This window comes from Anolis carolinensis, unplaced genomic scaffold (genome assembly GCF_035594765.1).
Source record: "Anolis carolinensis isolate JA03-04 unplaced genomic scaffold, rAnoCar3.1.pri scaffold_8, whole genome shotgun sequence".
Lineage (NCBI taxonomy): Eukaryota > Metazoa > Chordata > Lepidosauria > Squamata > Dactyloidae > Anolis > Anolis carolinensis.
In genome coordinates, this window is record NW_026943819.1 from 29,700,124 (window position 1) to 29,723,061 (window position 22,938).

Here is a 22,938-nt window from a genome sequence, read left to right on the forward strand (position 1 = left end):
TATTGTTTTTATTCGATATTTCTGTGAGCCGCCCCGAGTCGCCTTTGGGGGAGATGGAGGCGGGATATAAATAAACTTATTATTATTATTATTATTATTATTATTATTATTATTATTATTATTACCTGGTGTTGCTTGAGTGTCATTGGGAACACTGCCTGCTTACTTTCTCCCTTTTCCAGCTCTGAGAAGGAAGGCCTTCCTTGCAATGTCCTATTATTGCCATCTGGCAGACGGTACAGGGTGACAAAGACAAGGACAAACAGACTGAATGATAGCTTTTATCCTAGAGCTGTGGCTATGCTGAACTCCAAGGCTTCACAGTGGAGGGATGTGTGTTGTTTTTGTGGTGTGTGTGTGAGCAATAGCACAATGACAATAAAGCTATTCTGTTCAATGAGTAGAGTCTGTGTCTGGACAAAAGTACAGTTGCAAAGAAAACAGGGCTCCTGAGGCAGAAATGTGCTGTTTCCATCCAACGCTGCCTCCAGGGCTGGGATGCATGGCTCTGGGTGCGGATTCCCCATCCTTCCATCTTGGAAGAGTGATGCTTGGTCTCCTGGGCCTCTGCTTTGGCTGGTCTTCTGTGCTGAGACCCCTGCCTCCCAGTGTAACTGTTGGGGAGGGGCGCCTCCTTCGGGGTAAGCCCCCCCCCCTTTGAGCGGGGGGTCACTGGTCCCTGGGGGGCTCCTGCTTGTCTTCCAAGGCCGCCGGGTTCTCAATGACGCCCAAGGGGCCGTCCGGCGGGAGGGCTTCCTTCTGGTCCAGCAGCACCGACAGGCGGACCCCCGGCCCTGAGGGGAAGAAATGATGAATCAAGTGTTTTTACTGTTGGAGGTTTGCAAGTGTGTATACCGGACATGTTTTCCAGCAACTTAAGTGTTAACAGCAGGCCAGTTTTGAGTGATAGCCTGCAAGAGCCAATAGGTCGCGACTTCCAGTCTGAGAGGACATTCGTCATTTCTGCCCTGGAATGTGCTGTTATCGGCAGTGTGTGATCGGCAAGGAGAGAGCATGTCTCCTATGAGCAATGGACTTTGCAACTTGTAAATAATTTGTATATATAGAATAAAGTCTTAGAACCGCTGTGTACAGCTGATCACCTCTCCCTGCCCTTGGGGAAGAACCGATTTCACCACCCTGCGCCTTTGATGAACGGGACCTCTCGCATCGGAAGGAATCTGAATGTCTACAGCCAAACCCCAACCTCTGCCATTTTTGCTTGATTGTGTTAACATATGATGTTTTGTTTCTCTGGGGTCTGGAATCGCCAGGCCAGCCCTCTTAATGGGCCATGCCATGTTCATCTCATAAGACAATAGCCTTCCTGGGTAGGGCCAGAGACACCCCCAATCATTTTGTTATTTTTCCTGTTCAATAAAAGAAACCTAATTTATCGATGCTTAATCATCCCTTGCTGGCCAGTGAGCCAAGCCCCTCTCTGTGACTGGCCAGAAAGAGAGGCATGGCTGCAGCCTATGCTAGTTTATGTATAAAAAGGGCTGTGAAACTGTATTCTGTATGCTATCTACTTTGTGAATGAATCACTAGCTAGCATCTTATCTGCAGATAATAAAACCTCCCTTGGCTAAAAATCGCCTTCTCTCCTTGCTTGCTGGCTAATTTCAATTGGGCCTAATCTGTCTGCTCGCCATAGCAGGGACTCGCTCATAATGGGTTTCTGCCAACAGGCTTCTCCCTGGTCTCACTGCCAGGGGTTGCCTCCTAAAATGGGGCCAACAGAGAGTCACTCTGGTGCAGCCCCCTCCCCATAAGGCCCTGAATTCCCGGGCCCTCTCTTCCACCGAGACCCCCAAGGGCAGGAAAGGGACGGAGGAAAGGACGTACCGAAGTAGCTGAGGATGACCGGGAGGAAGACCAAGCCGTGGAGCATCCCCAGGAGGGTGATGAGGAGGTTGAGGCGGAAGAAGAAGAGCTGCACCAGCTGCGCCTTGGCAAAGGCCAGCACCACGATCCCCGGAAGGTTGGTCAAGGCCACGCCGGCAAATACCTGCAAGGGATGGAGGGCCATGTCAGGAATATTAAAAATTAACTAGGTATTTTTAATTACAAAACTTTGAGTCAAGCACTGAAAGGTTTAAATAAGCTAGCGTCACCCTGAGGAGAGTGAGTAGGCTGAAGCCTGTCAGAGTTAGTGCCCCACACTTACCGCACTCCCCATGTTGACCAGGGCCTCCTTGGCCCTCTCCACTTTGCTGGGCTGTGTGCTGATGGCGAAGGCGCGGGTGATGTGGGAGACAAACTCCACAGAGATGCCCACCGCCTGCCAGGAGGAGAGACAGAGAGCACGTGAGGAATGGCTCCGTGACACATAGTCTTAAACCCAAGGCTCACAAGCCGAAGTCGCCCCCCCCCCTCCCCACCGCCCTCTGGGGAAGAACCCATTTCACCACCCTGTGCCTTTGATGAACAGGACCTCTCGCATCAGAAGGAAATCAGCATTTCTACAGCCAAAACCCATCCTCTGTCATTTTTGCATGATTGTGTTAATATATGATGTTTTGTTTCTCTGGGATCTGGAATCACAAGGCCAGCCCTCTTAAGGGGCCATGCCATGTCCATCTCATAAGATGGAATGCCGCCGATTTCTGGGCCTGAATATATTGCACAAGATTTATCTAGCCTAAAATGATACATTTTAATATATTGGGCTTATGGTTCCCGTCCCCTTGATCAGGTCATGTAAGTGTTATTTATTGCTATAATTGTATTGTTTTACTTTGCTTAATAATGTATTATTATGTTGCTATGTAATGTTTGTGTTGTTTTTATGATTGGAAACCGCCCTGAGTCCCATCCAGGAGATAGGGTGGTATATAAATAAAGTTTTATTATTTATTATTATAAGACAATAGCATTCCTGGCTAGGGCCAGAGAGGCCCTCAATCATTTTATTGTTTTTCCTGTTCAGTAAAAGGAACCTCATTTATCATCGCTTAATCATCCCTTGTCCCAGCCCATGCTGACCAGTGAGCCAAGCCCCTCTCTGTGACTGGTCAAAATTAGCGGCTTGGCTACAGCCTATGTATAAAAAGGGCTGTGAAGCTGTATTCTGTATGCTACCTACTTTGTGACTGAATCATAAGCTAGCATCTTATCTGCAGATAATAAAATCTTCCTTGGCTGAAAATCACCTTCTCTCCTTGCTTGCTGGCTAATTTCAATTGGGTGTATTCTGTATGCTCTAAAGTACACAGAAATCTACAAATACGTTTAGAGATACAGTATTGTCCCACACAGATAAAAGTCTTAGGAATGCAGGATCAATGAAATAAACAAATGATCATTTTTTTCATAAAAGTCAATATAGACAATAATATTAAAATCCCGATTTGGGTCAAAAGATCCAGGCCAAGGTGCCCAAACTTTTATGACTGTTTTTAATCATGTTGAAGTTTTACTGCTCAGTTTAATGTTTTATCTGATTTGTGCTGTCGTGTCTGGGCATGGCCCCATGTAAGCCGCCCCGAGTCCCTCCGGGGAGATGGGGCGGGATATAAGAATATTATTATTATTATTATTATTATTATTATTATTATTATTATTATTATTTTCTGTAAATTGTGGTTCACACGTTTGATAAATTCCGCATTGTCCCATGCAAGTTAATGTCTCGGAGATGGGTATAAAAGAATGTAAAAAAATAAATAATATATTTATGATTATATTTTGTCTGTTACCATTGTTCTATTCTGTATATTAACTAGCAATAGGACAACTGTATCTCTACACGCATTCTGTATGCTCGCCATAGCAGGGACTCACTTAAAATGTGCAGCTCAGGCGGATCACTTGCCTGGGTTTCTGCCAACAGGCTTCTCCCTGGTCTCACTACAAGGGGTTGCCTCCGAAAACGGGGCCAACACTTTCCTCCTTCTTTCTTTCCTTCCTTCCTTCCTTCCTTCCTTCCTTCCTTCCTTCCTTCCTTCCTATAATCTTCTGCTAATGCATGCAGCTGCCTTGGGCGATGATACTCTTTGCTGCTTCCCATCTGCATACACTTGGGGCCCTTTGTGGGCAATGCCGAGATGCCTCCCCGCTTTGTGTCCCCGGAACTCACTGCCACCAGGTTGATGAGGGAGACGGCGTTGTAGGAGACGCCCCAGAGGGTCATGGCGCCCACGGTGTCCACCACAATCATGACGATGGTGGCCAGGTTGATGGCGCCGGAGCGGATGTCCATGCCCAGCAGGACGCAGCAGACGGCGAAGGTGGGCACCAGGCAGAGGATGACGTTGATGAGGCCGGTCAGGGCGATGGTCAGGTACTGCTCATAGAAGACGTAGGTGATGCTGCAGAGGGAGAGCGGAGGGGTCACGGCAAGGACTGGCATTGCGGGTGAGAAAGACAACGGATTCCCTTGGATCAGAAAACCAATTATCCGCTGTTCCAATAGTATTTATTTATTTACAGTATTTACATCCCGCCCTTCTTTCTCACCCCGAAGGGGACTCAGGGCGGATTACAATGAACACATATATGGCAAACATTCAATGCCAACAGACAAACAACATATATAGACAGACACAGAGGCATTTAACTTTTTTTTTCCAGCTTCACGATTCCGGCCACAGGGGGAGCTGTTGCTTCACCATCCACTGGGGCTGTACTTCCTCATTCCATTCCTCGTGTTTTGCTGGCAGTTTTATGGTGTTGTAAATTAGTTAAATTAGCCTCCCGCATAAAGCGTACCTAAATTTCCCTACTTGACAGATGCAACTGTCTTTCGGGGCTGCATAGGTCAACAGCAAGCTGGGCTATTTAATGGTCGGGGGCTTAACCCGACCCGGGCTTCGAACTCATGACCTCTCGGTCAACTTTTTTTACCCAGTCTACTTTTACAATCTCTCAGTTTTAATCCATGTTTTTATTAGTTCTTGTTTTTTATTGGCTAATGTTTTATTTTATTTTTTTTATTTTTTTATTGTGCAAGTTGTTGTCTATTGCTGTGTTTTATACTGCTACTGTTTTTATTCGGGCTTGGCCCCATGTAAGCCGCCCTGAGTCCCCTCCGGGGAGATAGAGGCGGGGTATAAAAATAAAGTTATTATTATTATTATTATTATTAATAGTGATTTGTTGCAGCTGGTTACTAGCCAGCTGCGCCACAGCCCGGCCCGGAGAGAGAGTAAGCATATACTTGTTGAAATATATTTTTGCAGACAAAGGTATATGCAAAAAAGGTTAATATATAAAACTACTGAATTCACACACAAACAGTGTTCTTATTTGTTAAAAAGCCCGAACCCCTCTTGCATTCCCAGAGCCACTTCTGCCTCCTTACGTGTAGGGGAAGACCTGGAAGTCGGGGTCGGTGCCGGGCACTTGCCGCAGTCCGGCCGTGATGTTCTTGGCCAGCTCCCTGGCCGCCTTCAGGGCCTCCGTGTACTCCTGGGAGTTCTTCAGCGGAGTGTGGTAGGCCATGAAGCGGGAGGCTGCGAGGTGGACGGGAAGGGGCGTCAGGGTCCGGACAAAGAGAAAGGCACAGCTCAGAGCATTCCTGGGGATCCATCTCACCCGGCATAACCATTTTTAGAATTTTTGCTATCCAGCAGACGGTACAGGGTGACAATTGCAATAGAAAGAACCTATGCTTTAAACCATTGAAAAGTTATTCATAACAGGAGGGCCACTCACCCAGCACCTGCCCCTCGGCTCCCAGCTTCACCGACGTGTCGTAGGCCCCCAGACCCCTGCAAAAGGAAGAGGGGTCTCATTATAGCAAAGGTAAAGGTTTCCCTGACATTAAGTCCAGTCGTGTCTGACTCTGGGGGTTGGTGCTCATCTCCATTTCTGTGATGCCTAGGGCACCTTTGACCCTGGATCCTGTGCCATTTCCTGACCAGGATGAAGAAGATTTGGGTTTTCTCCCAAGTCAGCAAGTTTCGACACCCTTCCAGATGCCTCATGTTGACATTTCTGAGCCAGAGCCAATTAAGGATGCCCTTGAAACAATGCCGGCTCTCCCAGATTCTCCGGAAAACTTGGCGTTTGATCGTAGGGCTTTTGTATATTCAGACAGATCAAACAGACAAAGCCTCCGGAGAAGCACCAGATTAGCGGAGCATGGTGACTATGGCTAAGCCCAGTTCTCTTGGGAAGAATTGGGGAGTTAGATACCTGGTGTAATAACTGTAACAAGCTCAGTTCTCTTAGGAAGTTTTAGGGAGTCAGGCACCTGGTTTGGGGGAGCTTATGAACTTCAATAAAAGTGTTGTGTTGAGAACTTGCCTTTGCGGTGACAACTTTACATCTCACTGAGAAACATCATCGTCTCCAGCTCCTGGATTTCAAGCGGCCTGACGGTGTGCTTACTCTTGAGTAGACCGGGCGCCGGTCTACCTCCTTGCCAAGTTTGGACTGCATTTCAGCTCCAGAACATCTAGCTCCTGCTTTGCCTTGAAATCCTGTCTTTGGACATTTATTCTAAGGGACTTTTCTTGCTACTTGCTCTTTTCCCCATTCAAAACTCAGGCGGAGTTTGAGTGTGTTTTGGTTTCTGGATTTTTAAACTCTAATACTGGACATAAGACTTATACTTATTGGACAAAAACTGATATTTCCTGAAAGGTCAATTGCTTCTTCAACTTTGCTGCTTAATTCCTTTGGAACCTTATTTGCTTTAATAAAGATATTATATTGTTATTGGTCTTTGTGTTGGTTTTCGGTGCTCTAGCTGCCTTGAGCGTAACAATTTCTAAGCCAGAGAGCCGGCATTGTCCGTAGACACCTCCAAGGTCATGTGGCCACTAGCATGACTGTATGGAGCACCATTACTTTCCCGCTAGAGCTGTACCTATTGATCTACTCACATTTGCATTTTCAAACTGCTAGGTTGGCAGAAGCTGGGGCTAACAGCAGGAGCTCACTGCACTCCCCAGATTTGAACCTGCAACCTTTCAGTCTGCAAGTTCAGCAGCTCAGCGCTTTAACACACTGAGCCACCGGAGGCTCACTTAAGTATAAGCCAACCTGAATATAAGCCCACCAGGACCTCCACCAGAGTATAAGCCGAGGAGGGTTTTTTTCAGTCCTAAAAAAGGGCTGAAAAACTAGGCTTATACTTGAGTATATACAGTATATATAAACCCCACTTGCCTAGTTTCCAACCGATCTCACAACCTCTAAGGATGCCTGCCACAGATGTGGGTGAAACGTCAGGAGAGAATGCTTCTGGAGCTTGGCCAGACAGCGCAGAAAATAGACAACAACCCAATTACGAAAGTGTCTCGGATACAGAAAATTCTGCCTGTGACTGTCCCAACCTGTGTGCCGCGCAATGAAGATTGCATTCCTTGTATGTGAGGAAGCTGAGCCTTTGGCACCTTTGGCGCGGCTTGACTCACCCCTTGGAGCACTTCAGGTTGGGCAGGTCCTGGAGGAACCAGGGCAGGAAGCGGTGGAACTCCTCCTCGGTGGGGCGCAGGGTGCCCGTGGGGATGCCCATGCACTTCTGCAGGCAGGTCAGGGAGACTGTGGACGAGGGATAATAATAATAATAATAATAATAATAATAATAATAATAATAATAATAATAATAATAATAATAACCAAAACATCCGCCCAACCCATTTGGAGCCTGGTCCCATGCAAGCAGCCCAGACGGGGTGTCACTTACGGTTGGTGGACGGGCAGAACTGGCCCTTTTTGGGGCCAAAACTATGGATCTGGCAGCAGGTGGAGAAAGGGTTCAGCCAGTCGATGAAGTCGTCCACCCAGGAAGTGGCCGGAATGGCCAGGAAGGACCTGGAGGGGCAAGGAGAGGCGGATGGTCACTCGCCCGCGGCCACGAAGCAGGGAGGGCCAGGCTGGCCTGGAAGAGAACCTTCCGCAGGTGGGCAGTGGAGCTTCCACCGGACTCCAAGGCAGGCAGTTCCATTGCTGAACAGCTCTCCTTACAATCAGGAAACCCAGTCAGGTGGCCTTTTGCAGTTGGCAGATCATAATTTTGTCAATGTCTGTTGTTTCCAAATGCCGGCTGAGATCTTTTGGCACGGCACCCAGTGTGCCCATCACTACCGGGACCACCTGCACTGGTTTCTGCCAGAGTCTTTGAAGTTCAATCTTGAGGTCCTGAGAGCGGCTGAGATTTTCCTGTTGTTTTTCGTCAATGCGACTGTCACCTGGGATGGCGACATCAATGATCCAAACCTTTTTCTTCTCCACAACTGTGATGTCTGGTGTGTTGTGTTCCATTATTATTATTATTATTATTATTATTATTATTATTATTATTATTATTACTATTAAATAAGTTTTAATACTATTTATATTAAAACTTATTATTATTATTATTAATTATTATTATTATTATTAATAATAATAATAATAATAATAATAATAATAATAATAATGTGCCAAAAGATCTCAGCCGGCATTTGGAAACAATAGACATTGACAAAATCACGATCTGTCAACTGCAAAAGGCCACCCTACTGGGATCTGCACATATCATCCAAAAATACATCACACAGTCCTAGACACTTGGGAAGTGTTCGACTTGTGATTTTGTGATATGAAATCCAGCATATCTATCTTGTTTGCTGTGTCATACAATAAAATAATAATAATAATCAGCTGGTGACCCAAAATGCAGACTGTGCAAGGAAGTTGACGAAACCATGGATCATATCCTCAGCTGCTGTAAGAAAATTGCACAGACAGACTACAATCAGAGGCACAACTATGTGGCCCAAATGATTCATTGGAACTTATGCCACAAGTACCACCTCCCAGCAGCAAAGAACTGGTGGGATCACAAACCTGCAAAAGTCTTGGAAAATGAGCACGCAAAGATACTGTGGGGCTTCCGAATCCAGACTGACAAAGTTATGGAACACAACACACCAGACATCACAGTTGTGGAAAAGAAAAAGGTTTGGATGATTTATGTTCATCCAGGTGACAGTCGCATTGACAAAAAACAAGAGGAAAAACTCAACCTCTTTGGAGAAGATTTTCCTGGGTTTAAAAGTTGTCTCGGGGCTGTCTGTTTTTATTGTTGTTTTTATTGTTATTTTAAAGCTAAGTGTATTGTTTTAATCTATTTCTGTAAACTGCTCCAAGCCAACCTGGGAGTAGCAGTATACAAGTCTAATAAATAAATAAAATAAATAATACGCCGGAAAATACGGTGCCCTCTCATAGTGAAAATTGCAATAAAAAGAACCTTTGTTTTAAAAGTATTTGGCAGACAGCACACCTGGGCCAGGTGAGCTTTTGAGCCTGAAAGGAGGGATCCCAGGGGACTCCATCTCCCAAATGTCTGGATGTCGGGTTCACCAATGGGGAGCGCAAAGGGAGGGGGATACTGGGACTCACTGCTCTGGGAAGCTGGTGGCGTACTGGATCTTCTGGGTCATGGAGTCCTCGTCGCAGCCGGAGCTGGAGCAGACCCCGTTCATGCCTGGGACGGTGGAGAAGTTGTATCCGCCGGTGGTGACGAAGTAGGTGGGTGCGCCCACCATCAGGTACTGGTTCAGGGCCTGGAAGTACTGGAGCATGTAGGAGTCCTGGGGAGAGGCACAAGTGGGGCACACGTGGGACCGGGCCCAAGGGGTCAAGGTGGACGGGGGTGGTCCCAGAAGAGAGAAGCCCTCCTCACCTCGGGCACCGACAGCTCCTGCTCCAGCCCCACCTGGACGTTGAGCATGAAGAAGATGCCCACGCAGAACATGCCGGCAAAGAGCAGCACCTGCCGGGAGGAGAGGAAAGGGCTGCAGGTAAACACAACATGATGGACGGATAGATGGTCCCCTTATCCTCAACGTTGGGTTTCATCCCTGGACTGCACAAGCCTTCACTTCATCAAGTTCTTAGTACTCGATGAGTAGCTAGACTAGAGACAGGGCAAAGCTCAGGGTGAGCTCCTGTCCGTCAGCTCTAGTTCGCAGAGACACGAGAGAAGGCTCCCGGCTATCACATCTGGGCAATGTCCCCTGGGCAACGTCTCTGTAGACAGCTAATTCTCTCACACCAGAAGCGACTTGCAGAATGTTCTCAATTTGGGTGAGCTCCTGCCTGTCAGCTCTAGCTTGCAGAGACACGAGAGAAGGCTCCCGGCTATCACATCTTGGCAATGTCCCCTGGGCAATGTCTCTGTAGACAGCTAATTCTCTCACACCAGAAGGGACTTGCAGAATGTTCTCAATTTGGGTGAGCTCCTGCCTGTCAGCTCTAGCTTGCAGAGACACGAGAGAAGACTCCCAGCTATCACATCTGGGCAATGTCCCCTGGGCAACGTCTCTGTAGACAGCTAATTCTCTCACACCAGAAGCGACTTGCAGAATGTTCTCAATTTGGGTGAGCTCCTGCCTGTCAGCTCTAGCTTGCAGAGACACGAGAGAAGACTCCCAGCTATCACATCTGGGCAATGTCCCCTGGGCAACGTCTCTGTAGACAGCTAATTCTCTCACACCAGAAGCGACTTGCAGAATGTTCTCAATTTGGGTGAGCTCCTGCCTGTCAGCTCTAGCTTGCAGAGACACAAGAGAAGCCTCCCAGCTATCACATCTGGGCAATGTCTCCTGGGCAACGTCTCTGTAGACAGCCAATTCTCTCACACCAGAAGGGACTGGAAGTAAGTTCTCAATTTGGGTGAGCTCCCGCCTGTCAGCTCTAGCTTGCAGAGACACAAGAGAAGCCTCCCAGCCATCACATCTGGGCAATGCCCCCTGGGCAACGTCTCTGCAGACGTCCAATTCTCTCACACCAGAAACAATTTGCAGAATGTTCTCAAGTCGCTTCTGACACAATTTTTTAAAAATGTTGTTCTTTATGTAAAAGTGTAAAAGTTCTGATACCCTTTATCATACTGGAAAATAACAAAACGAATCTATGCCTTAAAGTTATTGAAAACATCTTCATAACAAACTCCGATCCCCCGACTCTCATGCCACCTGTTATACCCCCGCCCGCCTTGAATTTGGAGCCTGATCAGGAGCTGAATCCAGACATAGATGAGGATTATTATGACTTTTCACCCAGTTCGGAAACCACTTTGCAGCTCCAGGTGCCTGGAGAAATCAGCCAGGAGGAGCAGTTAATTGGAAGGGAGGTTTCCTTGTCTGGGCCAGATGTTCCTGGTTCCCTTGAGAATGAGGGTTTTAATTGGAGAGAATTTGTGAGTCGGGAGAGGAGTTTCAAACAAAGTCTTCACAGAAGTCAATGTCTGGCCTCCCAAGGGGATAATGGTTAAAGTTTCCCATGGGAACTTTTTGGGAGTATTGCTGTTTTTACTTGGGTTTCAGTTTAGAATCCTTAAAAGCGTTTTGCACTGTGGAATCTTTGCGGTGTCAACGTTGCTTCTTTGGAGAAAGGTGTCCCCGTAATTTGCTCCAGTTTCCAAGCCAAGTACTTCCCGTTCCAGTTGCAGTCGGGTTGAGTTAAACCACGACTCTGGAATAGACTCTACTTTTACTCCGGTTGTTATTTCCTTGTTCCTGTTTCAAGATTGCCTCCGCTTTGGCATCGTGTTGCCTTGATCGCTAAGAAGCATCGCCTGAGGATTGAACTCTGTTTTTGTCAGCCTTGTTTCCTTGTTGCATTTCATGGACTAGATTGCTTGGGAGAGCTAACGAGCTCTCATTGTGGATTATAATTTCTGACCTTTCCTTCTACTCATCTGGGGTCACATTTGACTTTTCAGAAAGAACTATCTTCACCTCAAACTCTATAACTATTTTCATCTGGATTTATATTTGCTTTAATAAAGATATTAGATGTTATATTGGCTCCTGTCTGGTTTTCGAGTGCTCACGCAGCCTTGGGGTGTAACACCACCCACCTCCCATTCCAGCCACAGCCTCTGCTCACCACCAGGAACCGGACGAAGCCGTTGAGCAGGACGGGCGCATAGAAGCGGCGCATGAAGGCCGGGAGGCGCGCCTCGTGCCGCTTCTCCTCGGGGGACCCTCCGTCCGGCTCCAGGCGGAAGCAGCAGCAGAAGTCCAGGCGGGAGTCCTGCAAAGGCCAAGCGGGTCAAGACGGGGCCACGGTCCGGCAAGAAGGCCTGAGGAGCCCTTCCCTGGGCCTGTCCCCTCCTCTCCTCACTGACCTCCTGCCGGCGGACGTCCAGGGCCAGGAGGGCCACAAAGGCCGACATCTGGAGCAGGAAGTCAAAGAGGACGGCCAGGGCGGCATAGAGGGCAAAGGTCTTGACGGCCGGCATCGGGATCAGGGCTCCTGCAGCGGATGGACGGAGAGAGCGACAGAGGGGCCTCAGCGGAGGATGGGACTGCCAACTCTCTCGTGGTTGGCTATCTCCCTAAGCATGCGCTCGAGGTGCGTTAGGGATTCCTCTTCTTCAGAAGAGGAAGGGGAGCAGGAAAGTGGGCAGTTGGAATCTGAGGAGAAGATTTTGCAAGTACCCACATTTCAGGAGAGGCGAAAGGAAACAGAGCAGGGATGTCGTTCAGCTATAATAGCTGCCAGAAATGCAGCTGAGTAATTAGGAACTGCCCTGGCAGCTATAAAGGGCTATAAAGCAGAAGCAGGTGCAGACAGCTCTTGCTGGTAACAAACTGACTCTAATGCCTAAGCCTTCGCTCCCCGTGTGCCTGCTCCGAGTCTGCATCTGGGAAACTGCTCCTAAGGAATTAGTGTTACTTCTTGTTCTGTAGTAAGACTGCTATTTGATTTGGAAATTTACCAGAGACTAAGAACTGCGTTTCCCCTAAGACTTCCTTGCTTCATTTTGCATTATTCCACTGAGTGGGCTGTACTTTATGTTTTGCTGAAGTAAAGCAGTTTTCATTTACTTGCCACAGTGTTTTAAGGCTGTTCTTCAAAGACAAAACAGGACAAGGTGGTGCAAGAGGCTCCCCACCCAACCACTCCTTCTGTTCTCACAACCCCGCTGTGAGCAGGTCAGTCCCAGTGAGGAAACAGGACCAGCTTGTTATTCTGTTTTGCAAATGCTTGCAAGGAAGGTTATGGCAACCGTTTTTTGGGACAGGAAAGGTGTACTTCTTGCAAAACCTTAGAAGAGGGATCCAGGACAAGCTTGGGGGAAAGTTGGGCGCATGCACATGCGCAGCTGCGAGAAGGGTTGAGGACGCAAGCCAAGCGGCAAAGTTTGGTGGGGAAGGACTTTCCAAACTCTTTTATCACTATGAGAAGTGCCTAGATTTCAATGGGGACTATGTTGAGAAGTGGTATTTGGGTCTGGCTTTCAACTGCATATGGTAAATGTTTTCTCCTATACTTAGTTCATTTTTAATTCCAAAACGTAATCTACTTTCTGGATAGCCCTTGGAGTTACATAGAATCTGTATGTCTAAAAGTTGCTTTGTAAATGTTCTGATATGCCTTCTCAATCTGAAATTGCAATAAAAAGAACCTTTGTTTAAAAGGTATTCATGACACAAGGTAGCCTTGAGCACGCAATGAGTGACCCAAATCTGGCAGCCCCAAAGCAGGCACCCCTCTCTCTCCCTTCCTTGCCATCAAAGTTGCCAACAACAGGCTTCATGGGGCACCCTTGGCTATGCCCACCTCCATGGCTAAAGGCGCCAATTGCATGCACATACACACACCATTTGGCATGGAAGTGGCCCCGGAAGCGTCCTGACTCACCCAAGTAGAAGCAGATGACCTCCGAGAGGCTGCAGAGAAGCATGCTGGGTGCCACCTCTCCCAGGACCCTCCCGATTCGCTCCTCTATGGTCTCCCCCGGCTGGGGTTCGGCCCTCTGCAGAAAGAGAAGAAGAGAGTGTTAATGTTTTTGTGATATGGAGTGAAATGTTTAATCTACTGTTGCTGTGAAAGTGTATGTATTTCGTTCCTGCAAGCATTCCAGCAGACAAGAGGTTAATTGCAGCGAGCCCTGATTGATTGCTGGAAGGGCAAATGACAAATACTTCCATTTGTGCTACGTGACAGGAAGATACATCACAGGCTGTGGATTGCAGAGGAGGTGATACTTTTCCCAAGATCATAATTTCTCCAAAAGGTTATGATTTTTAACAAGTTGATACTTTCCCAAAGGTCATAATTTCTCCAAAAGGTTGTGATTTCTAACAAGGTGATACTTTTCCCAAGAACATAATTTCTCCAAAAGGTTATCATTTCCAACAAAGTGATACATTTCCAAAGATCATAATTTCTTCAAAAGATTATGATTTCTATCAAGGTGATGCCTTTCCAAAGATCATAATTTCTCCAAAAGGTTACGATTTCTAATAAGGTGATACTTTCCCCAAGATCATAATTTCTCCAAAAGGTTATGATTTCTAATAAGGTGATACTTTCCCCAAGATCATAATTTCTCCAAAAGGCTATGATTTCTAACAAGGTGATACTTTTCCCAAGATCATTATTTCTCCAAAAGGTTATGATTTCCAACAAGGTGATACTTTTCCCAACATCGTAACTTCTCCAAAAGGTTATGATTTCTATCAAGGTGATACATTTCCAAAGGTCATAATTTCTCCAAAAGGTTATGGAGATTTCTCTTTTCCAAACTCCCGGCATGTTCCGCACCTGGTATTCCAGCACGAAGATGAAGATGTTGTCTGCGCCGAGGGCCAGGACCAGGAAGGGCACGACCTCGAGGATGATGAGGGAGGAAGGCACCCCGATGTAGGAGTACAAGCCCAGCGAGGAGAGGACGGCTCCCAGCACCACCAGGATGCCCCCCAGGCCCAGCGTCACCTTGGAGTCCACCTGGGAGAAGCGGGAACGGGTTCAAGATGTGCACACACTCCTGGCCATTGGGACCCCGGGCACCCCTTCCTTCCTTCACCTCCCTTCCACACTGGTCTTTTCGGTCTCTCTATAGTTGAGTGAATGGCAAAATGTAATCTTTAGAGATTTTTCCTTTTGTGTTATTGAAGGCTTTCATGGCCGGAATCACTGGGTTGCTGTGAGTTTTCTGGGCTGCCTGGCATGTTCCAGAAGCATTCTCTCCTGACGTTTCGCCCACATATATGGCGAGGTGGCGAGGTCTGTTGGAAACTAGGCAAGTGGAGTTTATATATCTGTGGAATAATGTCCAGGGTGGGGTAAAGAATTCTCGTCTGTTGGAGGCAAGTGGGAATGTTGCCATTGGCCACCTTGATTAGCATGGAATAGCCTTGCAGCTTCAAAGCCTGGCTGTTCCCTGCCTTGGGGAATCCTTTGTTGGGAAGTGTTAGCTGGCCCTGATTGTTTCCTGTCTGGAATTTGCCTGCTTTCAGAATGTTGTCGTTGGGGTTCTAGCTGCTTTCTGCCTGCGGGAATCCTTTGGTGAGAAGTGTTAGCTGGCTCTGATTGTTTCCTGTCTGGGATTCGCCTGCTTTCAGAATGTTGTCATTGGGGTTCGCGCTGCTTTCTGCCTGCGGGAATCCTTTGGTGAGTAGTGTTAGCTGGCCCTGATTGTTTCCTGTCTGGAATTCGCCTGCTTTCAGAATGTTGTCATTGGGGCTTGAGCTGCTTTCTGCCTGCGGGAATCCTTTGTTGGGAAGTGTTAGCTGGCCCTGATTGTCTCCTGTCTGGAATTCCCGTTTTCTGAGTGTTGTTCTTTATTTACTGTCCTGATTTTGGAGTTTTTAAAATACTGGTACAGGTATATAAACCCCACTTGCCTAGTTTCCAACAGACCTCACAACCTCTGACGATGCTTGGCATAGATGTGGGGGAAACGCCAGGAAAGAATGCGTCTGAAACATGGCCAGATAGCCCGGAAAAATCATTGATTGCTGGAAACTGAATGCTCTACTAAGCATTGTTTTTGCATTTTAAGATATCCTGAAATCTGGACGAGGGGCCCTTAACAGGTTTCTTGTCTGGACCCCCTCCCCTAACATGAATGGGACCCCTTCCTACCAGGACACGCCTGCACGTGGAGTACTGGCCCAGGGCCAGGGTTATGTAGACGAAGATCAGGAGGTAGCTGAGGCCGAAGATGGGCAGGTCCTCCCAGGTGGAGCGGCTGATCTCGTCCTCCAAGGAGCGCTGGAGAGGAAGGAAAAGGGAAGAGGAGGAGAACCACGTTGGAACGTGGTCAGTGCCGGGCCAGACGGAGGACATGCCGCCCTAGTTTCTCCTCGGTCCTTTGGGTTTCAGTGGGTCCCCTCTGAACATGACTAAGACTAGGTCTTATAATAAGCTTATTTACATACAGTACATAGATAAATAGTACAATATAGTAACATACTGTATATACTCGAGTAAAAGCCTAGTTTTTCAGCCCTTTTTTTTAAGACTGAAAAAGCCCCCCTCGGCTTATGTTGGAGTATGTATGTATGTGTATGAAATGTGAATCAGGTGTTTCTGCTGTTTTGCAAGAGTGTGTGTTTCAGCAATGAAACAGTTAACAGCAGGCTGGTTTGACTGACAGCCTGCTATGACCTATCAGGCATGATTTCCGGCCTTTGGAGGTCGGACTGAGGAATGTGTTGTTCTTATCTCTGTGTGGAGCTGGTGCTTGCCGAGCGAAGAGGCTATAGAAGAGAAATGCCAGCTCAGAGCGCTGGCTTTTGCTATGCTTTGTAAATATGTATGAAATAAATGTTTGGACTTCAGACTACAGATGTGTTTGAGTCTGACCCCCCCCCCCCCCAAATTACCTCCGCCATGTAGGCGACGTTGTAGCGGTGGGCATGTTCCCTCTGGAATTCCTGCACGATCTTGAGGAACTGCTCCTCCCAGAGCATCACGAAGTCAAAGCGGGGGTCGCTGGAGGGGAAGTTGTTCAGGGAGACGGTCAGGATGAGGGCCTCCGCCCCGGAGTAGTCCAGCCCTGTGGGGCAGGCGGGAGGGTCAGCTGAGGAAATGCCACCGGGATGTTGGTGAAGCTTCCCTAGAGATCTCTGGGGCTGCCCCTCTTGTGTTGGGTCTCCTTGTCCAGGCCCTTCTCCGGTTCAGGACCACGGACAGGTCTCCCTTCCGGCTTTCCTTCTCCTCCTGCTTCTATCTATCTCCTTATCCCAGATTATCTGATAGTGGAGACTCACAAAATCCAGTTTAAATCAGATAATCTGGGATCAGATCCTAGGATATATATAGGGCAGCGTAGAAGGACCCGAGTCTCAGTGTAGACGGGGCCACGGGTGAAACCACCAGCTACAGAAGATCTTGCCGACTGGAAGGTTGACAGCTCAAGCCGTTTGTGGGTTGAGCTCCTGCTGTCAGCCTAGCTTCTGCCTACCTAGCAGTTCAAAAACAGCAATGATGGATCTGGACCAACCTTGCCATGGATAATGGGACTTGCAGTACCTTCACTGATACTGTGACTCCCCACCAACAATGGACTGGGACCAAACTGGGTACAGAGAAGCCCCATAACCAACTGAACATACTGCAGGGGTCAGTGGCAATGGACCTTGGTTTTGGGAGTTGCATCAAGAAAGCATCCAGAAAGCATGGTTTGGGGTGAGTGACCTCGGATCTGAGAGCTGTAGTTCACCCTTATCCAGACAGCCCTGAACCCAGCTGACAACGGATCTGGACCAAACTTGGCACACAGACCCAACATACAGGCCTGGTTTGGGGGTGAGTGACCTCAGATCGGGGAGCTGTAGTTCACCCTTATCCAGACAGCCCAGAACTCAGCCGACAATGGATCTGGACTAAACTTGGCACGCAGACCCAACATGGCCAACTGCGAGTACTGGCAGGGTTTTGGGGTGCTTGCCCTGGGAATCTGGGAGTTGCAGTTCACCCTTATCTGTGTGTACAGGCCTGGTTTGGGGATGAGTGACCTCGGATCTGGAAATTGTAATTCACCCTTATCCAGAGAGCCCTGAACCCAGCCAGAACCGGGCCGGGCCCACTTTCCTACCTGAGTAGCCCCCCACGGCCAGGAAAGGGAAGACGGGGGCCCCGTAGTCGGCCATGCAGCTCAGCCCCAGGGCCGTGATGTCCTTGAAGGAGAGCGGGGAGCTGTGGGCAGAGGAACACAGCCGTGGAGGTCAAGCCCACCCCAGGAGAGGACCTTCCGTGGCCCCTTCCTTCCTTCCTTCCTTCCTTCCTTCCTTCCTTCCTTCCTTCCTTCTGTCCTTCTCCATCCCACATCTCTCCCTCCGGAGCCACTTCCCAGTCTAACCCAGAGCCAGCCCAAGGTTCTGACGAGCAGTAGGCGAACAGAATTTTTGGTGCCCCCCAAACCTTTTAAAACATTATTTTTATTATATGTACTGCTGACTTGAAGGTGGGCACCGCAGGCAGAAATCAGCAAGACGGTGAGCTCCGATCAGTCACCCCAGCACCTTGGCTGTTTCACATGGTGGCTGGCCTGCCTTTCGTCACGTGTCTCGAGCGAAGTTCCGCACATGCGCAGAGGAGTCCCATCGGCCATTTTAGGCAATGGGACTCATGCACATGCGCAAGGCTTTGCTCACTTGCTCACGCAATGACAAAAGGCACACAAGCCGCCCGTCCGCATGAGCGATGGAAGCCCTGCACATGCGCAAAGCAGTCCCATTGCTCAAAGTCGCCGATGGGACTCCTCTGCGCATGCGCAAGGCTTCTGAAGCCAAAAAAAGGATGGGAGATGCCTTACGTCACTGCGCAAGCGAGCGAAGCCCTGCGCATGCGCAAAGCAGTCCCATTGCCCAAAATGGCCAATGGGACTCTTCTGCGCATGTGCAAAGCTTCTGAAGCCAACAAAAGGATGGGAGATGACGCCTTACGTCACTGCGCAAGCGAGCAAAACCTTGCGCATGCGCAAAGCAGTCCCATTGCCCAAAATGGCGGATGTGACTCCTCTGCGCATGCGCAAGGCTTCTGAAGCCGAAAAAAGGATGGGAGATGACGCCTTACGTCACTGCGCAAGCGAGCAAAACCCTGAGCATGCGCAAAGCAGTCTCATTGCCCAAAATGGCCGATGTGACTCCTCTGCGCATGCGCAAGGCTTCTGAAGCCGAAAAAAGGATGGGAGATGACGCCTTACGTCACTGCGCAAGCGAGCAAAACCCTGAGCATGCGCAAAGCAGTCTCATTGCCCAAAATGGCCGATGTGACTCCTCTGCGCATGCGCAAGGCTTCTGAAGCCGAAAAAAGGATGGGAGATGACGCCTTACGTCACTGCGCAAGCGAGCAAAACCCTGAGCATGCGCAAAGCAGTCCCATTGCCCAAAATGGCCGATGTGACTCCTCTGCGCATGCGCAAGGCTTCTGAAGCCGAAAAAAGGATGGGAGATGACGCCTTACGTCACTGCGCAAGCGAGCAAAACCCTGAGCATGCGCAAAGCAGTCCCATTGCCCAAAATGGCCGATGTGACTCCTCTGCGCATGCGCAAGGCTTCTGAAGCCGAAAAAAGGATGGGAGATGACGGCAGGCAACAGCGGCACCACGTTTACACTGAGGCGCCTTGAGAGCGCCCCCTGTTGGCGTGCGCTACTGGTGTCTGCTTACTTCGCCTCGCAGTCGGGCCGCCTCTGGTCCGACCGAAGGGTCCTTGATCCCACAGGTACCCCCACCCCCAGGCTGCCCCCTCCTCTGCACTCACTTGATGCAGTAGAGGAAGTGGTCCCTCCAGTCGACGGTGCTGGTCTGACCCTTCAGCGTTTGGGTGGCGGTCATCTCCAGCCGCGTCCGGTTGTTCTGGAAGTACTGGAGGAGGCTGTTGAGGGCGCAGTCGGTCAGGGAGGGCTGCTGCGGGTTGAGCGGGGCGTAGCAGACGTCCTTCAGCGAGACGTTCCGCCCGTGGGCCTCCGACCAGACCACGATGCCCTGCAGCCGCTGCTGCAGCTCCAGCAGGTCCAGCAGCACCTCCATGGAGAGCACGCCGCTGAAGTTGCTCTGGCCCATCACCAGAGAGTTGTAGCTGTAGCCGGAACGGTTCCGGGCCGTCAGGAAGACCTGGTTGGTGCGGAAGAAGGGGCCGAAGTGCTCCTCGTAGAAGGCCTTCTCCTGCCGGGCCTGGCTGTCCGGGGCCGACCACAGCTCCACGGGGTTCGTGGTCATCTGGACGGAGGCCAGGCCGCTGGAGAGGACCACCACCACCAGGACACAGATGATGATGACCGTGCGCGGGTAGGAGGCCACCAGCGTGCCCCAGCTCCTGAAGACCCTGGACAGGAACCTGTCGGTGGCCCGGCCGATCTTCTGGGAACAAGGGAGCCTGGGCTGGGGCTCTTGAGGGCCTCCTGGCCCCGCCGTCTTCTCCCACGGCCCGCCCTGACCCTTGGACTTCCCTCGTGGTGACGAGGAGCAGCGCTGGCAGCTCAGGGCCACCACGAAGAGAACGAAGAGGACCATGAAGAGCAGGAGGCAGAGGAAGAGGACTCCACTCAGGAGCCCAACCTGGAAGGGCGCTGCAGGAGGCCGCGGGGCCTCGATCGCCGGGCAAGATCGAGCGCAGTCCTGGCAGGAGCACTTCTCGCCGGTGCCGTTGCCCACGGGCTCCCCGCAGCTCCAGACTGTGGCGTTGAAGGGCACGATGCCACCCGCCGGGGCCGGGGAGCCCGGGGTCACCAGGCGGAAGTCGATGGCCAGCGGAGCCAGGCCGTTGCTGACGTCGCCCTGGTAGTCCAGCCACCGCTGGGTGTTGCAGAGAGTCGCCCCGTACTTGCCGCACATGGCGCCGACCGCGAAGCCACCCGTGGCCGGGATGCGCACGCCTTTGCAAGAGTCGTACGTGGCGTCCGCAAAGGCCTGGTCGTAGAAGCACTGGTACTCCAGGACGCCCAGCGCATGGCTGCCGTTGGAGAAAGTGTGGGCGAAGGTGCGGGTGACGTTGGCGAAGAGACTCTGGTCCGGGGAGCAGATGTTCTGGCAGTGGAGGTTGCCGAAGTTCTCGGCGCAGGAGGGGCAGCGGGAGAGGATCACCCGCGAGACGCGCAGGCTGCTCTCGAGGGCGGACAGCTGGGCCTCCGAGCAGCAGGCGAAGGTGGAGTCCGTGCCCGTGAAGAGGACCGGGCAGACGCTGCGCAGGCGCTGCAGGTGGGACCCCGAGAGGAGGCGGGCCGGCGTGTTGGAGACGCAGGGGACCGTGTTGCCCTGAAGAAGGCTCCCGTTGACCTCGGGGTTCTTGCCGCAGTCGCCGTAGAAGGCGCAGTAGCCCTGGCGGTGGACCGGGGTGGCAGCCGCCGCCTGGGAGGGAAGGAGCGAGAGAAAAAGTCCATCCAACAAGCCTTCGACCATCTATATATATAAAAGAGTGATGGAATCCTGGCGACCCACAAAACAACAAAACTACAGGCCCCCCAACCTCGAAAATTGACAACACAACCCCTCATCCACGCCTCTAGGTTGATACAACAAAAAGAAAAGAAAAATAAAGTCCTCATTAGAGGGAGAGGAATAATTGTTTTTTATCCAATTGCTGCCAGTTAGAAGGCTAAGCTCTGCCCACTTGGTCTCCTAGCAACCTACTCAGCCCAGGGGACAGGCAAAGTTAGGCCTCACTTAGGCCTCTGTATTGCCTATAAAATACAGACACCACCAGACAACGCCACAGCAACGCGTGGCCGGGCACAGCTAGTGTTTAATAATACTTATGAGGACCTTCAGATTCTCTAATAAGCCCTTTGCAGCTCGTATTTTATTATTTTTAACCGGCGGTTACTGTGAAGAGCCGGGCTGTGGCGCAGCTGGTTAGTAGCCAGCTGCAATAAATCACTACTGACCTGAGTTTGAACCCTGGGTCGGATTGAGTGCCCGACCATTAAATAGCCCCAGCTCGTTGTTGACCTAAGCAACCCGAAAGACTGTTGCATCTCTCAAGTAGTAGCCTCCAGTGGCCTAGGGGATAAAAGCTTCGTGACTTGAAAGTTGGGTTGCTGACCCGATTCTCTAATAAGCACTTTACAACTCTGAGATTGAATACCTACAGCTTTGAGGAGTTTCTGATTTTTGACTTCAATCAAAGCAGGCTCTTCACTTTGCTTTCCATATTCTGCCAGGGCATGTTCTTCTTCTTTGACGGCTTGTTTGACTTGTAAGAGTCCTCTGACCCCTGATCTTCTAGGCAGATATAGCCGGTCAACATCACTGCGAGGGTGCAGTGAATGATGAATGGTCATGAGTTTTCTTGTTTTTCTGTCCAAGTTGTCCAGTTATTATTATTATTATTATTATTATTATTATTATTATTATTATTATTATTATTATTATTTGAAACACAATAAGGTGAGTCCACAGCAGACACTCTGCTGGCTGTTGAATTGGATCACCCATCGGACACTTCCCAAGTGTCTAATGAATTATTATTATTAAATTATTATTATTATTATTATTATTATTATTATTATTATTATTATTATTATTAGAAACACAACAAGATGAGTCCACAGCAGACACTCTGCTGACTGTTGAATTGGATCACCCGTCGGACACTTCCCAAGTGTCTAATGAATTATTATTATTAAATTATTATTATTATTATTATTATTATTATTATTATTATTATTATTATTTGAAACACAACACAATGAGTCCACAGCAGACACTCTGCTGGCTGTTGTATTGGATCACACGTCGGACACTTCCCAAGTGTCTAGGACTGTGTGATGTATTATTATTATTATTATTATTATTATTATTATTACTATTATTATTTACTTGATTTATAGCCATTGTAGGTACTGGGATGTATAGTTCACCTACAATCAAAGAGCACTCCAATGATGGCCCTAGATCTAATATTTCCTACAGAACCCCCATGATCCACAAAACATGCAGGAGGTCTTTGGGGGAAATTTACCTTGATTTGGGGGAGTTGTAGTTCACCTACACCCAGAGAGCACTGTGAACCCAAACACCGATGCGTATGGACCCAACTTGGCACTCATACCTGATATGCTGACATTTGATTACTGCAGGGGTTTAGTGGGAAATGACCTTCCTTTCTGGGAGTTGTAGTTAACAGAGGAATCGATCAGCAACTGAACAAGAGGTTAGGGGAGAATTCACCATGATTTACAGGAGTTGTACTTGACCGACATCCAGAGAGCACTGTTCATCCAACCAATGATGGATCTGGACCAACCTTG

At 49.3% G+C, this 22,938-nt stretch overlaps 1 protein-coding gene across 1 annotated transcript; it reads right to left on the bottom strand.

Moving 5' to 3' along the window:
* Positions 1-263: 263 nt before the first annotated feature.
* npc1l1 (NPC1 like intracellular cholesterol transporter 1) lies at positions 264-22,224 on the bottom strand. Its single transcript, XM_062960983.1, has 18 exons — positions 19,452-22,224; positions 17,783-17,883; positions 16,569-16,741; positions 15,826-15,954; positions 14,503-14,685; positions 13,597-13,711; positions 12,077-12,204; positions 11,836-11,982; positions 9,626-9,715; positions 9,343-9,533; positions 7,640-7,767; positions 7,368-7,494; positions 5,659-5,714; positions 5,306-5,456; positions 4,082-4,313; positions 2,171-2,284; positions 1,849-2,011; positions 264-794 (listed from the first exon to the last, which is right to left on the bottom strand). Exons 1-18 carry the CDS (start codon positions 21,086-21,088, stop codon positions 670-672), a joined length of 3,990 nt encoding a protein of 1,329 aa, XP_062817053.1. The 5' UTR covers positions 21,089-22,224; the 3' UTR covers positions 264-669.
* Between the last annotated feature and the right edge of the window lie 714 nt (positions 22,225-22,938).

Excerpts from the sequence above, each read along its gene's own strand:
- npc1l1 (XM_062960983.1), bottom strand. The coding sequence starts at position 21,088 with ATGGTCGAAGGCTTGTTGGATGGACTTTTTCTCTCGCTCCTTCCCTCC. Across the intron at positions 13,712-14,502 it reads TCTTCGTGCTGGAATACCAG|AGGGCCGAACCCCAGCCGGG; the intron begins GTGCGGAACATG and ends CTCTTTCTGCAG. Across the intron at positions 5,457-5,658 it reads AGCCGAGGGGCAGGTGCTGG|CCTCCCGCTTCATGGCCTAC; the intron begins GTGAGTGGCCCT and ends TCCACCTCGCAG.